We start from the raw sequence: 13,385 nt of genomic DNA on the forward strand, positions 1-13,385 counted from the left end.
TGAATCATCTGATGACATTTTATTTTAAAAGGTGGCAGCTAAACAATAACTGTTACATGTCTAAAGTGAAAATACACAGTGAATATGCAATAGGTAGCATTGCCTTTTAAAAGTTAAATATTCTTAGGCATTTTTCTTTTAGTATCATTTGCTTTTTCAAAATTAGTTTCTTATAATTTTAAGCTTAAAAATTTCCCCAAATAGAGTTAATTTATAGTTCTTTATGTTCCTATTTTGAAGTATTCAGTTTGCTCACTTATGTCCCTAAAAAAATGAATTCTCTTAAGTACCCTATCTATACTCATATTAGTTTATCTGACTTATACTTAAGTATACCTTTAAATAACAAACATTTCAGTTTTCAAATTCAGAATATCCCAACCACTGAAGTATTAGGGAAAGAAATGAACATTAAAAATTTGTATCAGAAATTTTGATGTTATAGCTATGCTTTCTTTAGAATTTCCTCTTAAAATTTATGATTAAAATATTTATCACACTTAACTTTGTTCTACTTGAAGAATCGTGTTTAAAAAAGAGACTAAAAAGCAAAATGATGACCCTTCTTGCTAGACTTAAAAATCATATCTTTCCCCCATCTCTGAGGTTTGAGAATTAAGTAGGAAAGAAGAGACAGAGACAGAGACACACACACACACACACAGAGAGAGAGAGAGAGAGAGAGAGAGACAACCTTATGAGACATACTTGTATGAAAATCCCAAGATCATGAAAAGAATCCTACCCAATCGAGGCAATAAAAGGAAACAAAAATTACTCTTATGACTTTAAACTCTTTTGAGCATATCCCCCAAAATTTTACTTTTCAGATGATACAGATAAAGTGGACAAGGTAGTACAGAAATAAGATAGATTGCTATCTGTATTCAGTATACATTTTTTAATATTTTAAAAATATTTACAATATATAGATCACTCCTTAAATGCATTCTTTCAGTGTTTTAAAAATTATTATGTTGAAAAATGTCACTTAGATAAAGTTCAAATATCAAGATATTTCATTAACATATACAAAGAGAAATACTACAAAACCTATTCTTCTGTAGTTATGTATTTATTTGATATTTAGGCATCAGTTTGTGTTCAATGTTTTACTTTATTTATGCTTCTTCATTATTTTTGAATGAGATTTTTCTGATTTTTGAATGCTCTCACCATTTATTCAACATTTTCTTAATGTATATCCCAATAATTATTTTACAAATACCATAACATGTAGATTTGACTTGAGGTCAAATATCTAACTTTTAAAGCATTAATTTCCCAGGATTTTATTTGTTTAAGCCTTAATTTCTCTTGACAGTGAAAACATTATTTTAAAAACATGTAGCAAGAATTTTAATATATAGCCTTTGCACATCTCTAGCAGTTTCAAGCAGATGTTTATACAAAGGCAATGATTTGGAGACGTAGGAAACCCTGTGCTTTTTCTCACCATTCTTAAGTTACAGCTAAAATTTTAATGGCTTATGGAGTGCATAAGAAAAATAGCCCCATAACTTCTCTTTCCTTTTAAGAATATTGAGATTTTATTAAACTGACTCAATGAATAATGGTTCTTCTGGTACTATAAAAAGCAATTTTAATTTTTAAAATATATTCAACATCACTTCATGCTTTCCAGTGATCAAAAGACATCCTAATTTTTCAAAAGTCCCAGTGTCTAGTGATATATAGGTTGCCATTGTTTCATTTTGATTTAGTGAATCTTCAAACTTTAGAGACATGAAAATTCAGATGAGTCACCAGGTCCCCAATGATAATATTACTTACAACTTCTAAAACATAGAACTATCTATAAATGCAATTTCTGAAAACTAGAGATGACCAGATTTTATTGAACACAGAAAAGCATCAAGAAGAAAAATTCTGGCACATGAAGATTATTGAGATGTGTGAAAAAACTATACATTCCTAAGACTATAGGCAAACTCTACAGCTTGAGGTATTAGCAAGCAACAGTTTTCAAACCTCATCCATGAGATGCTAATATCCTAATTCTAGAAAAAGAATTGAACCATATATAGTCAGTTTAAAAATTGTTCCCAAATTAGCCATTTCAGATCTTTTTTGGCAGCTGCCACTCTTTATCACTAGCATTTGCAAACTCAAATAAAAATGCTATTCTCAAATAGATTTTAATTGGATCAAATTCAGACCATTGATTTTTTAAAAAGCAGTTACACTTTCAATTGCTTTCAAAATAATAAGTTATTTGGCAGAATGTAAAAGGTATGTGTGTGTGCAGACACATCTGTGTGGACTTGCTATGCTTTTTCCCCTAAAAGAGAAGTTGCATGGCTGTTCACATGGGCATCTCAATTTTAATAACTCAAGAAGTTTTTTACTCATTGACACATGAATAAAGCTCAGTTTTTTCTTATGATCTCATCTTGCTTTTTCACTCCTGAGAATGAATATAGAGATTTTGCAAAGTTTACTAGTCTGGATTGCTATTGGCTTGTGCTAGTTGAGTACTTATTTGAATACACTTATTTGAGGAATCACAGAGAAATGAAGTGCGTAGCCGAATGTCACACCCTAAATGGCAGTATGTAGATTACATACTGAGTTGACTACTTCAAGTTGTTTTTTAACAATAGAACTTGAGACTAAATAGATGAGAGACACAATTTTTAAAGATGATAAAATATTCACCTTAAAAAGTATATTCCTGACTAGCAAATCTTGGCAATTTGACATAAGCTTTTTTCAATTAATACTTTAAATGCTCAAAACGGACATTAATTGTGATGGGAAGATATTATATTCTTCTCTCTCACCAGCCATGTATATGCATATATAAACACATATACATAGAAACTTATATAAAAATGCACAAATACACACAAATACAAACTTTATGAATATACAAAATATAGTCTCAATTACCACATTTTACCTTGACACAGTAAAGATCACCTCAATGAGTTTTATTTTTGTATAGCTTTATGCTGGTAAAAAGTTCATTAAACTCAAAGACACTAAGCCTATTTTACATAGCATTATCTTTGAACATATATTATTCCAGTCCTTGGAAATCCATTCAGTACACTGCAAACTGTCACTTTGTAAAGTATCAAAAGAAGTTATTGGTATATTTTAAATAAATAGTTTTTCAACTTAATTTCTTTAATAATTACGAACAGAAATTGTTTGAAATGGTCTGTATCACCCACTGCACAGCAGTGAAAGAAATAACTTAAGCCCAAACTGACAACCAATATGTTGTTTGAAATTTGATTTTAACAGTGTAACCAAAATATCAAATAATTAGAAAATACATACCTATATTACCATCCACACTACCATTTTCCTTATGGCAGCAATGTTAGCCTTATGGGATCATTACACTTTATATTCCAATTATTTAACTTTTAAAAACATTTTGGATAGAGAATCTCTTGAGAGAAAGCTTTCATTCACTTTAAAGTTTCACCAATTTCTTTCATTCTTTTTCATGTAAAAGATAATCTAGAAAGTTCTTCTTTTCCTATATTTACATTTGTTAGTTATATAAAGGGTATTGTTATTTTCAGTTAATGAAACAATCCTAGTAGAATTAGCTATCAAAATGTGTTTTTTACCATCTCTAAGGAAAAATCTGGTATGCAAAATAATTTCATAATTTCTGTAATATCTTCAATGAGATAAAATTATGCAAAATTTCACATCATTTAAAAAATATTTGTCATTTTCTCTACTTTCAATAATACCCTACCAACTTTTAGGCAAAGTTCTCTTCTCTGAGTACATTTTGAGGACAAACTAAATGATTTATTCAATAAAACACACTTATCTATTTGCCACGTATGATGATTGAGATGTATGTATCTCTTGTGCCATACATATTAATTATTTATAACTACCTAATCTATTCTTCTTTTATAGATACGAGAAATTTTACTGCCTAAGTTATTATAATATTCTCCTTCAATTTAATAGTATGGTTATGTGCACATGGACTTTTCAAAATTAAAACTTGCAAAGTATAGAACCAAAATTATATAAATAGAAAATTGCATGCTATACTTTTATGGTTGCTCATAGATACCATTTTAATGAGGAATCAATATTTTTTATTTTCCTCAGAAAATAAACAAGGTGAATATATTTTTACTATATTTAGTTCATGCTAACTGAATTTTAATAATATAGGTAGAAAGTAGACTTTTTAATTTAAAGCAATTTTTCCCCATCAAGGCACTATCAGAAAATTAGCATTCAATGCTAAGTATTTTACTTAAATATACATGGCTTTATTGGATAGAATTTGGTGTTTATTAAAAAGTGCTTCACAAAACTTTATCATATAAATGGTTCTCTATCAATACACGAGATATATGACACAAGAACAGGTGAAAATTCAGCAGACTTTTACTTGCAACATACTTATAAAATCATCAACTTAGGCAAATCATTGCCCTCTCTTGTATTCATTTTATAGAGAAGTTTCTATAAGAGATGATTTCTCAACAGGAGGCATTTTACTTTAGGTGAGAAAAAAGGGGGGAAATTAAGTTTTCCCTAATAGCAATTTTTAAGAATTTGTTTTTCCCAATGTTTTATGTCCATTTAAAACTTTTTTTTTAGAGTTTCAAAAACAAAAAGCTTTAATTTCTTCAATAGCTGTAGTAGATGTTAGCAAATGAAAATTAATGCTCTGACTCACTAACTTAAATGCCTTTGTCTGCTGCATTTAATTTTCCATCTACTCACAAACTTGACTTTTACAGTTATTCCCAAAGTACGCCTCTTCCCCCAACCCAGTGTTACACACCAATATTCTATCAAAAAGGTTGAGGCTAGTTGCAATGTTTGTTTTATGTTTCAGAATAAGCTAATATTCATTTAGTATAGCTGTTTTTGCACTGCTTACCTTCCCAAACTGAGGTAATAGTCTTAAATATACAGCCTACCACTTTTATCTTGTTAGGGCATGGAGAGTTTGATCTTCAGCAGGGTTGTCATTTTGACTAAACAGCATCATTAGACTATTCGTTGACTTTTCCCTTGTGCAATGCCCTAACAACATATTCCTCCACAGTAATACTACTGCAACTTCATGACCTTAAACACCACTTGATATAACACAGTATTAGAATGTGTTTTAAAAAAAGCATGTTTTATCAAATAAAACAAAATTTATTTTTTCATAAATCCTCAGGTTTTCAAGGAAATAATTTGTGGAATTTAAGGTCTCTAGAAAACATATGTATCCCCTTTTCTCAAGTCCTCATTATTTAAAATCACTCTTCTTGGTGACTCTTTATATATATATATATATATATATATATATATATGTGTGTGTGTGTGTGTGTGTGTATATATATATATATATATATATAAAATCACCATCCTATTACACAAGGCAAGAGAAAATTATAAAATGGAAGTGGATTTTCCTTGTGTTTTTACATTACCAGCCTTTAAAAGGATTACAAATTACAAGGAGAACCCAGAATAAAGTAGGATGAACTTGTTACTAATATTCATGAATATCATGTAGTTGTGGGCCTGCAAGAAAAACATCAAGCCTTGTTAGACTTACATAGAAAATATTTTATTCTCTTTGATTTTTAAGGGCAATTGCTTATACAAATTTCTTTTAGGACTCTGTTAACTGGGATTACTCTCCTAATTCAGTGATACACAAAAATGAGAAAATTAACTTCATGAAGAACAATTCCATAGTCCAAACTTTACTGAGTTGGATATTATTTCAAATTTAGTGCTTTGTCTGAAAACATTTTAATTAGCATGTACATTTAGGACTATGGGAAAATAGAGTATATATTATCAAAGAGCAAATTATATTTTTCAACTGTTATAACTAGAATTAAAAGAGAAAAGTCTTTAAATAATCATTAAAACATTCTTTTGACAAAGTAGACACCTAAAATCAGACGCTAAAACAGCGTATGGCGGAACTCAACCTCTCTTCACCACTTTATTCCAGTAACAAGGCCTTGGCAGTCAAAGACTTTGTACACTCTGATAAACTTTACCAAGAAAACAACAAATTTACATTCAGTACTACTAATCAACAAGTTGGGAAAATTAGTGACTATTTTTCCACACATGAACGCGTTCCTAAAACTGATCTTTAAAATTAAATAATCAGAAACAGTATCCAAACTACTTATTATGTAAGCAAAAATAGTATGACATAAAATTCATAACTTCATTTGAGGCTATTACAGAAAGGGAGAATACCCAGGACTCAAACCTTGCTCCTTCTTTTATTTATAAATATTTGTAGCACTTAATTTTGGATCAGTATAACAAGAATACATATCATTTCTTTTGGAGATGACAGCAACACTAACAAACACTCCCTGTTACCCCTGTCATTTTGTTACTGCTAAATCATCCACAGCATCATGACCTGATATTGGTTACTATGGACAAAATCAAAACATGGAATTTGTTTCATTCTGATTACACACAAATAACCAGTACTTTAAAAAAAAAACTTTTGAAAAGTGACCTTTATCCCAGTAATTAAAAAAAAAAAAAAATGGTTGTGATGGTCGGGGGTGGTGGATAAAGAAGGAAAGAAAAACAAAGAAGGAAGTAAGCCTTAAAATCCTGATACAATTACACAGTTGGCCTCTGACATTCTCTATGCTGGTAAGATAACTAAATGGCAAGTAACACGGCTGTCAGATCCCGGTTGCATGCTTTAATTAAAACTCAAAATTTACAGCAAAATCAACCTTGGGTAAATTGCTCTTTGGTTTAAATCTTCATTACCTCCTAGAATTTTGGTAAACTCACTTTGCTTTTAAATTAAGCTGGCCCCTCCTTTTTCACTCCATTACAATGCTTAAACACCAAGAACCAGACATAAATTTCAGAATGAAAAGAGTTTTGTTTGTGTAGATGTGTGTTCTTAAGTCCAACCCCTGTATACAAACCGTTAAAAAAAAAAAACAGGTGTTTTAACATAGTGTTTTATTCCAACTTAATCTCATCCTTGAATGAACTTCCTTCAAGTTTCAACCATTAAAAAAAAATGCAGTCAATTTCCTGGTGGTTGTAATTTAATTAAGTAACCTTTCACACTGAGCAACACCCAAAAGCAAAAGGGTCATTAATCTTTCTAGTGATTAGAGACACCTCTAGAGCTTCAAACATTTACCTCTCCTTCCCCGAAGTAGAAATGCTTTTAGGAGGATCATGGTTCATACCTCACACTCCCTGGAGCCAGAGATGGTATATGTGCAGGGCCCAGATCCATTAACCGATATATCCATGGTCTCAGAGTTTGTAGGCTTGTAGTCCACATAATACTCCTGTAAAGGGGAATTCATTTGTCTTTCAGACTCTCTGGCCTTTTTCCGCCGCCTCTTCATAAGAGAGTGTTGCTGGAGTTGTTTCATGCTGGCTGGGTAGCGTTTCCAAGACACATAGATTACCAAGAGGATCATGGCCACCGAGAGAAAGAGAGCCACGCTCCCTGCAATAATTTTGTGAAATGAAACATGCTCATACTCTTGCTCTGTGCCAGGAAGCTGGAACCCTGGGGAAGGGCTTGGTGTTTCAAGGGCAGGTTGCGCGGCATCAGGTCTGAAGATGGTAGGTTTAGGGATAATCAGAGGTTTCTGGGGAGTTTGGGGCAGCAGGTGTGATCTTTCTGTGTTAACCACCTGGACTTCAGAGCAGATATTGTATGTTTCCACTGCATCGCTAACCTTTTCGCCTTGGATGTGCTTAGGTCCTGCACATATCATGGTGCTTTCCTTATTTCCTTTGAAATTCTTAAGCCAATAAAACAGAGGACAAATGCTCCGACTGCATTCCCACATATTTCCAGACAGGGTAATAGATATTAATGATATCCATGCATTGACAGTTTCCTGTGAGATGTTGGTGAGCTTGTTGGAATCCAAATTCAATTTTTGCAAATTGGGGAGGCATTTAAATGTGCCTGGCTCAATCCCTTGGATATCATTCCCTGATAAATCCAGGTTGTGTAAGGAACTCCATGTCCATGTCAAGCCTTGGCTAATGGAGCGAATCCTGTTCCACTGTAAGTAAATTGAGCGGAGGTTGAAGAGACGTGGAAAATGAGCAAAGTTGATCTTGGAAAACTGGTTGTGTTCCAAGTGGAGCTCCTTCAACTTCAAGAGGCCAGCAAATGCATTTCGGGACAAGCTTCGAAGACGGTTGTAACCCAAATCCAGAAAATCAAGATTCCGACAGTCCTGAAAAACTCTTATCGGCACAGTCTTTAGAGAGTTAGATCTCAAGTGCAAAATGATGAGTTTCCGAAGGCCTTTAAACTGTTCAGATTGCAATGTCTGAAGCTTATTGTAGGAGAGGTCCAGGTTGCGGAGATTGGGAACTGGGTGAAATGTTTTATTGTGCAGATAGGTAATTTTGTTGGAGCTTAGAATTAATTCTTTTAGTCTACGGATCCCTTGAAATGCATCTTCGTCCACAGAGCTAATGTAATTATGGTCAAGATAAAGCCATATAAGCTGGTTAAGGCCAGCAAACTGATTGGATTTGAGCTTTTGAATGCTGTTGAACCTTAGTGATAAGCCTTGGGACCCTCCAGAAATGTTCTCAGGAATATCTGCGAAAGCATGAGACTCACAGTACACAATTTTGCCATCACATCTGCAGTTCTTTGGGCAAGCTCTCTGAGCCCCTGTGAGCATAACAAGCAGCAGCGTGGAAAGTAGCACCAGCACCACACTCATGCCTTTCAGCTGCGTAATTAAATGGAAACCTACAATATTAAAGAAAAGACAGATGCACATTGTGAAGCTATTAAAATAAATCACCACTAGCTTACCACTATCTGAGGCATTTCATCTGGGACAGTAATGGGAGAGTGGCTTTAAGGACAAGGTATTTAACATTGAAGACATTCTTCTATGTTGCATATTAGCTGTTAATGTTTCAGTCTTTCTTCCTTCATCGTCAAATCATCACAGTGCCAGAGAACTAAGAACTGCGTTTCTGAGTTTCAGGAGTTCCCATGTACTTCAATATTGAAAAGCACAGAGCTTGTCTTGTCACTGAATGCTGACATGTTCATAACAATAATATTTGGCTAGTCATTGAATGGCAACAACCATACCAAGAGAGGGTATCTTCTGGTAAGGGCAGAAATATGGCTTAATGAACCCAGTACTTGTCCATCTTTCCTAGTTGAGCAAACAGGCTGTGATTTGGCAAAGGAGCTTCAGGAAGCTGTCAAGGTAACCCAAGTTTGCCCTGCCTGAAATTGTAGACTCATTACATAATGGGGTAGCAGAATATGAGCTTTGGGGGGAAAAAAAGCATTGGGACTAGTATGGGAAGCCAATGAAGCACAGTATAAAGACAGATAACAGTGCAAGTACTTTGTTTGTTAATAAGCATATAGTACTGTGTACTGTGGCTCCCTGCCCGGTGATACATGGGCTGGGGGACCTAAATACTCAAAACGGAACACTCCAAAGTGAAGACTGACAAGTTCTTATTACATATTTGCATAAAATACAAAAAAATCTTATGTAGTATTAAATTGCAGTTATGTTTTCATTTAATCTCATTTTCAAATGTGAAGGATAAACAAGGAAACCCACAGTAGACGACTCTCCTCCTCCTCACCATCCCAACATGCTCAAATTTCTCCCCGACTTTTTTCTTCTCCCCTCCCTCCATTAACTTCAGAAAGCCTGCAAAGTTGTAATCTATTGGCACTTATGCTGCATTTCCAAGTCATTGCATGGTAAGGGACTTCTTTTCTCTGTCAACAGTAGATTTATTATTTCTTAACAGTGAAGAAAAAAAAAAAAAAAAACCCTCCGGTGTACTGCAGTTTCTTGTTTCTTAAACATTCATATTTTTAACCAAAGAGGCAATCAGCCAAACCTTTAATCTAAAAATCTTCCTTATTCTCAGTGAAGGTTTTCGTATAAAAAAATTAATTTAAAACCTGATTTTGCTCTCTGTCCTCTTGCCAGCTACAGACTCATTGAAATACATTCCTGTTCTCCCAGACAAGGGGGGGGGGGGAGCCAGTCACACTTGAAAAAATAAGACTGGCAAATGACTGCTGGAAATTTGGAAGCTGTGTTCAGGATACAGCTTCAAAGATAAAACAAGCCCTGGTGCAACCTCTGATAAAGTAGGGACCCCACCCCTACACACACGCAGTAAAGTGTTAACAATCTTCCTGACAGCAACCAGAAATACAAGCGTGGCTAATATTATCAAGAAATAGAAGCAAACACAGTATTTATCTCCTGTTCGATTTCCAAGCTGTGGATGCGCAGACGGTAGAGACAGTCTTGAAGATATTTCTCTAGAGTCTGTTTAAGTCCACGATATGCATTTATGCATTCAAAAAAAAAAAAAAACACTGCGAAAAGGAAAATGATCTAAAAATATAATAGCAACTATAGTGAGTCAACTGGCAAACTCAGAAGGCTGCTGCTTTTTGCCTGTTTCCCCGTCTTTCATCAGCGAATGCCAGGACTGAGCATAGGAAGGTAAGAGGATTGGCTTTGCTAAGAAGAAAACAACAAAAGTTCACTTACCCATCCTTTGTCATCGGAAAACGTCTCCCCCCTCTCTCCGCTTTCTTCTTATTTGGTCTCTCGTGCCGACACCACCAGCACCTTCATGACACAGTGCGGCTGTCATTCACACCATTCTGATCCCGCATGTGAGCTAGCAGCCCCATACAAACTTCCCCGGAGAGGACAGGCAAAAAATATACATACATATAGATTAAAAAAAAAAATTCAGCACGGGTGGGATGAAGAGGGCAGGAAAAAGGAAGCTGTTGGGGGAGGGGGGAGGGCCTCTAGGCTCTGAGGACCATTGTGTAATTCACCAGAGACCCATCAGCAGTAATTGGCAATCTGTGCAAAAGAGCTACAGCCCATCTCGGAGGTAACCAACTTCTCTGTAAAAAGAGAGGAAAAAAAGAAAATCTTCAGAATACCTGGCATTCCTTATTGTGCTGGCTTTTGCCATTCCCAGATAAAGCAATTCATCCTCTGGATTTTCAGTTCTTGAAGCAAGTAGGCCTCCTGTGCTGTGTGAGACCCCAGTTTAAAAGCTATGCAGGCTAGGTTTATCCATTTAGCTGGTCAGGTTTAAAGTGTTTTGTAGCTGTGCTGAGAGGAAGCCCTTGTCTAATTCAGAAGGCTTTCCAGAGACTGATGATGCTCAGAGCTTGTTGGTGCTAATGCTTGAGTTTGTGATACACTGAGTGCCCTCCGCTGGAGAAAACAGATTGCACATTAAAGACGGGAACAAGTGAGCTTGTCAGTGGTGTGCAGCCTTCCCTTGCTCAGAAAGGGAAATTAAAGGCACAGGATCACTTTTTTTTCTCCTCACTAATAGAAATTATGAAAGGTTTATGCCCAATGGTTCCTTTTAGTGGTTGCAAATATTAAGTAAAACACTTCTCCATATGTTCTGAAATTAATAGTTTTTAAAAGTTACTCTTTCATTTTTATTTATTATTTTTGCTGTCCATGTCTCAGGGGATTTATCATCTTTTTTTTTTCCGATGACAAAAAATTTGAGTTGTATTTATTTTTGATACTGCTTGTTTTATTCATTTATATTTTAAAACTAAGTATACAAGGAAGCATTCTTATCAAGTGAAAAATGCTATTAGATGTGTTTTATTGCTAGGTAATTACATTTAAAGTTTTTAACTCTAACCTTTACATTTTCAACCTTCCACAATAAAACATAATTCTGAATTTTTTTGCATTTTGCTTAACAGCCTGGAACATGACTTTCTAAAAGTTTGGTTTTGGTCTGAAAGTGGTTATCATCTATACTGTATTAGACTTCCAGCTAGACATCCTTAGTGCAGTCACTTACCTTAACTCATTGCATGGATATTGCACATTCTTTCCCATGCAAATCACCAAAAAACCAAAGTACTCATATTCTACATCATCATGGTGTTTCTTTAAAATTTGTAGAATATCTTCAAAATCAGGAGGGATGAAGTAATGAAACACCTGAGATGCATTATTTTGAGAAAAATCTATACAATTTCCTTAAACTTGTAAAGATCATTGGAAAAATAATATAATGCATCATCTTCATTTTGTTCCTCATTTTCACTAGCTTATTTCGTAACAGTCGGGCAGATAAGAATTTTGGGAACGATCCAGGAGAATGAACTAATGTACTGCAGAGAGAGACTACTAGGTAAGAATCCTAACCTAATTTAGCAGATACAGGAAGTGTAAATGAATTTTACATAAGTAACTAGAATTGCTGTGGATCATTACAAATGAATATTTTAGAAATATTCCTTGGTTTTAGAGTGTTTGCCAAAATATTAATAATTAAAGGGGGTTTATCATATGAATAACACATATAAGTTGACTCAGATTTATGAGTAGGCAGTCACAGGCGTAGTCTAATTACTAAGATTTCTTGAAAAACAGAAAGGGATAAAATCTTTCCCAAATATATTCCTTCCCATTAACTGATACCTGAATTTCTATTTTAGAAATGTGTTCCTTTGGCTTAAGGCTTAATACCTATTAAAATGCAAATGCACACTCAGAGGCAATATTATTATGGTTACTGAAAGGAAATAAATCAATATTAATGTTACACATATAATGTGTTAATAGTAGTATAGTTTACATGGAAACACAAACCCCACCTAAATATTCAACGAGACATGGTTAAGGAAAAATCACTACATGCATGAAATACTACATATGCTATCATTAAAAAGAAAATAATCTTTTTTTTGCTGACAGGACATGTGACCACCTTGTGTACAGTAAGGAGGGTAGGGACAGAGAACTCGGCAGCTACTAGAAGATGAGGAAAGACTCTCTTCCTGTACATAGTTTTATTTGTGTAGTGGTAAAAATACTTAGAACCAATTTTCCAGAAAGATGGGCTTGGGATGCATTTGATTTCATTGTTAGGACTTTTGTCTATTTGTGTTTTCTAATTTTTTATTTTTTTTAAAGATTTATTTATTTATCTGAAAGTCGGAGTTACACAGAGAGAGAGGCAGGGAGAGAGAGAGAGAGAGAGAGAGAGAGAGAGAGATAAAGAGAGAGATAAAGGGAGAGAGATAAAGAGAGAGAGATAAAGAGAGAGAGATAAAGAGAGAGAGAGGTCTTCCATCCGATGATTTGTTCCACAGTTGGCCGGAACGGCTGGAGCTGCGCCGATCCAAAGCCAAGAGCCAGGGGTTTCTCCCAGGTCTCCCAGGTGAGTACAGGGGCCCAAGGACTTGGGCCATCTTCTACTGCTTTCCCAGGCCAGAGCAGAGAGCTGGATGGGAAGTGGAGCAGCTGGGCCTTGAACCAGCTCCCATATGGGATGCCGGCGCTTCAGGCCAGGGCGTTAACCCACTGAGC

The 13,385-nt window shown here is 34.7% G+C and overlaps 1 protein-coding gene across 1 annotated transcript in view; it reads right to left on the minus strand.

Annotated features, from left to right (window-relative positions):
- The window catches only part of LRRTM4 (leucine rich repeat transmembrane neuronal 4), a 791,060-nt gene extending 782,268 nt beyond the window's left edge, over positions 1–8,792 (minus strand). Inside the window, exon 1 of the mRNA XM_062208856.1 lies at positions 7,215–8,792. Coding sequence (XP_062064840.1) covers positions 7,215–8,792 — 1,578 coding nt within the window. The remainder of the gene's footprint in view (positions 1–7,214) is intronic.
- Positions 8,793–13,385: the final 4,593 nt, after the last annotated feature.

The sequence above is a fragment of the Lepus europaeus genome, chromosome 13 (genome assembly GCF_033115175.1).
Source record: "Lepus europaeus isolate LE1 chromosome 13, mLepTim1.pri, whole genome shotgun sequence".
Taxonomy (NCBI): Eukaryota; Metazoa; Chordata; class Mammalia; order Lagomorpha; family Leporidae; genus Lepus; species Lepus europaeus.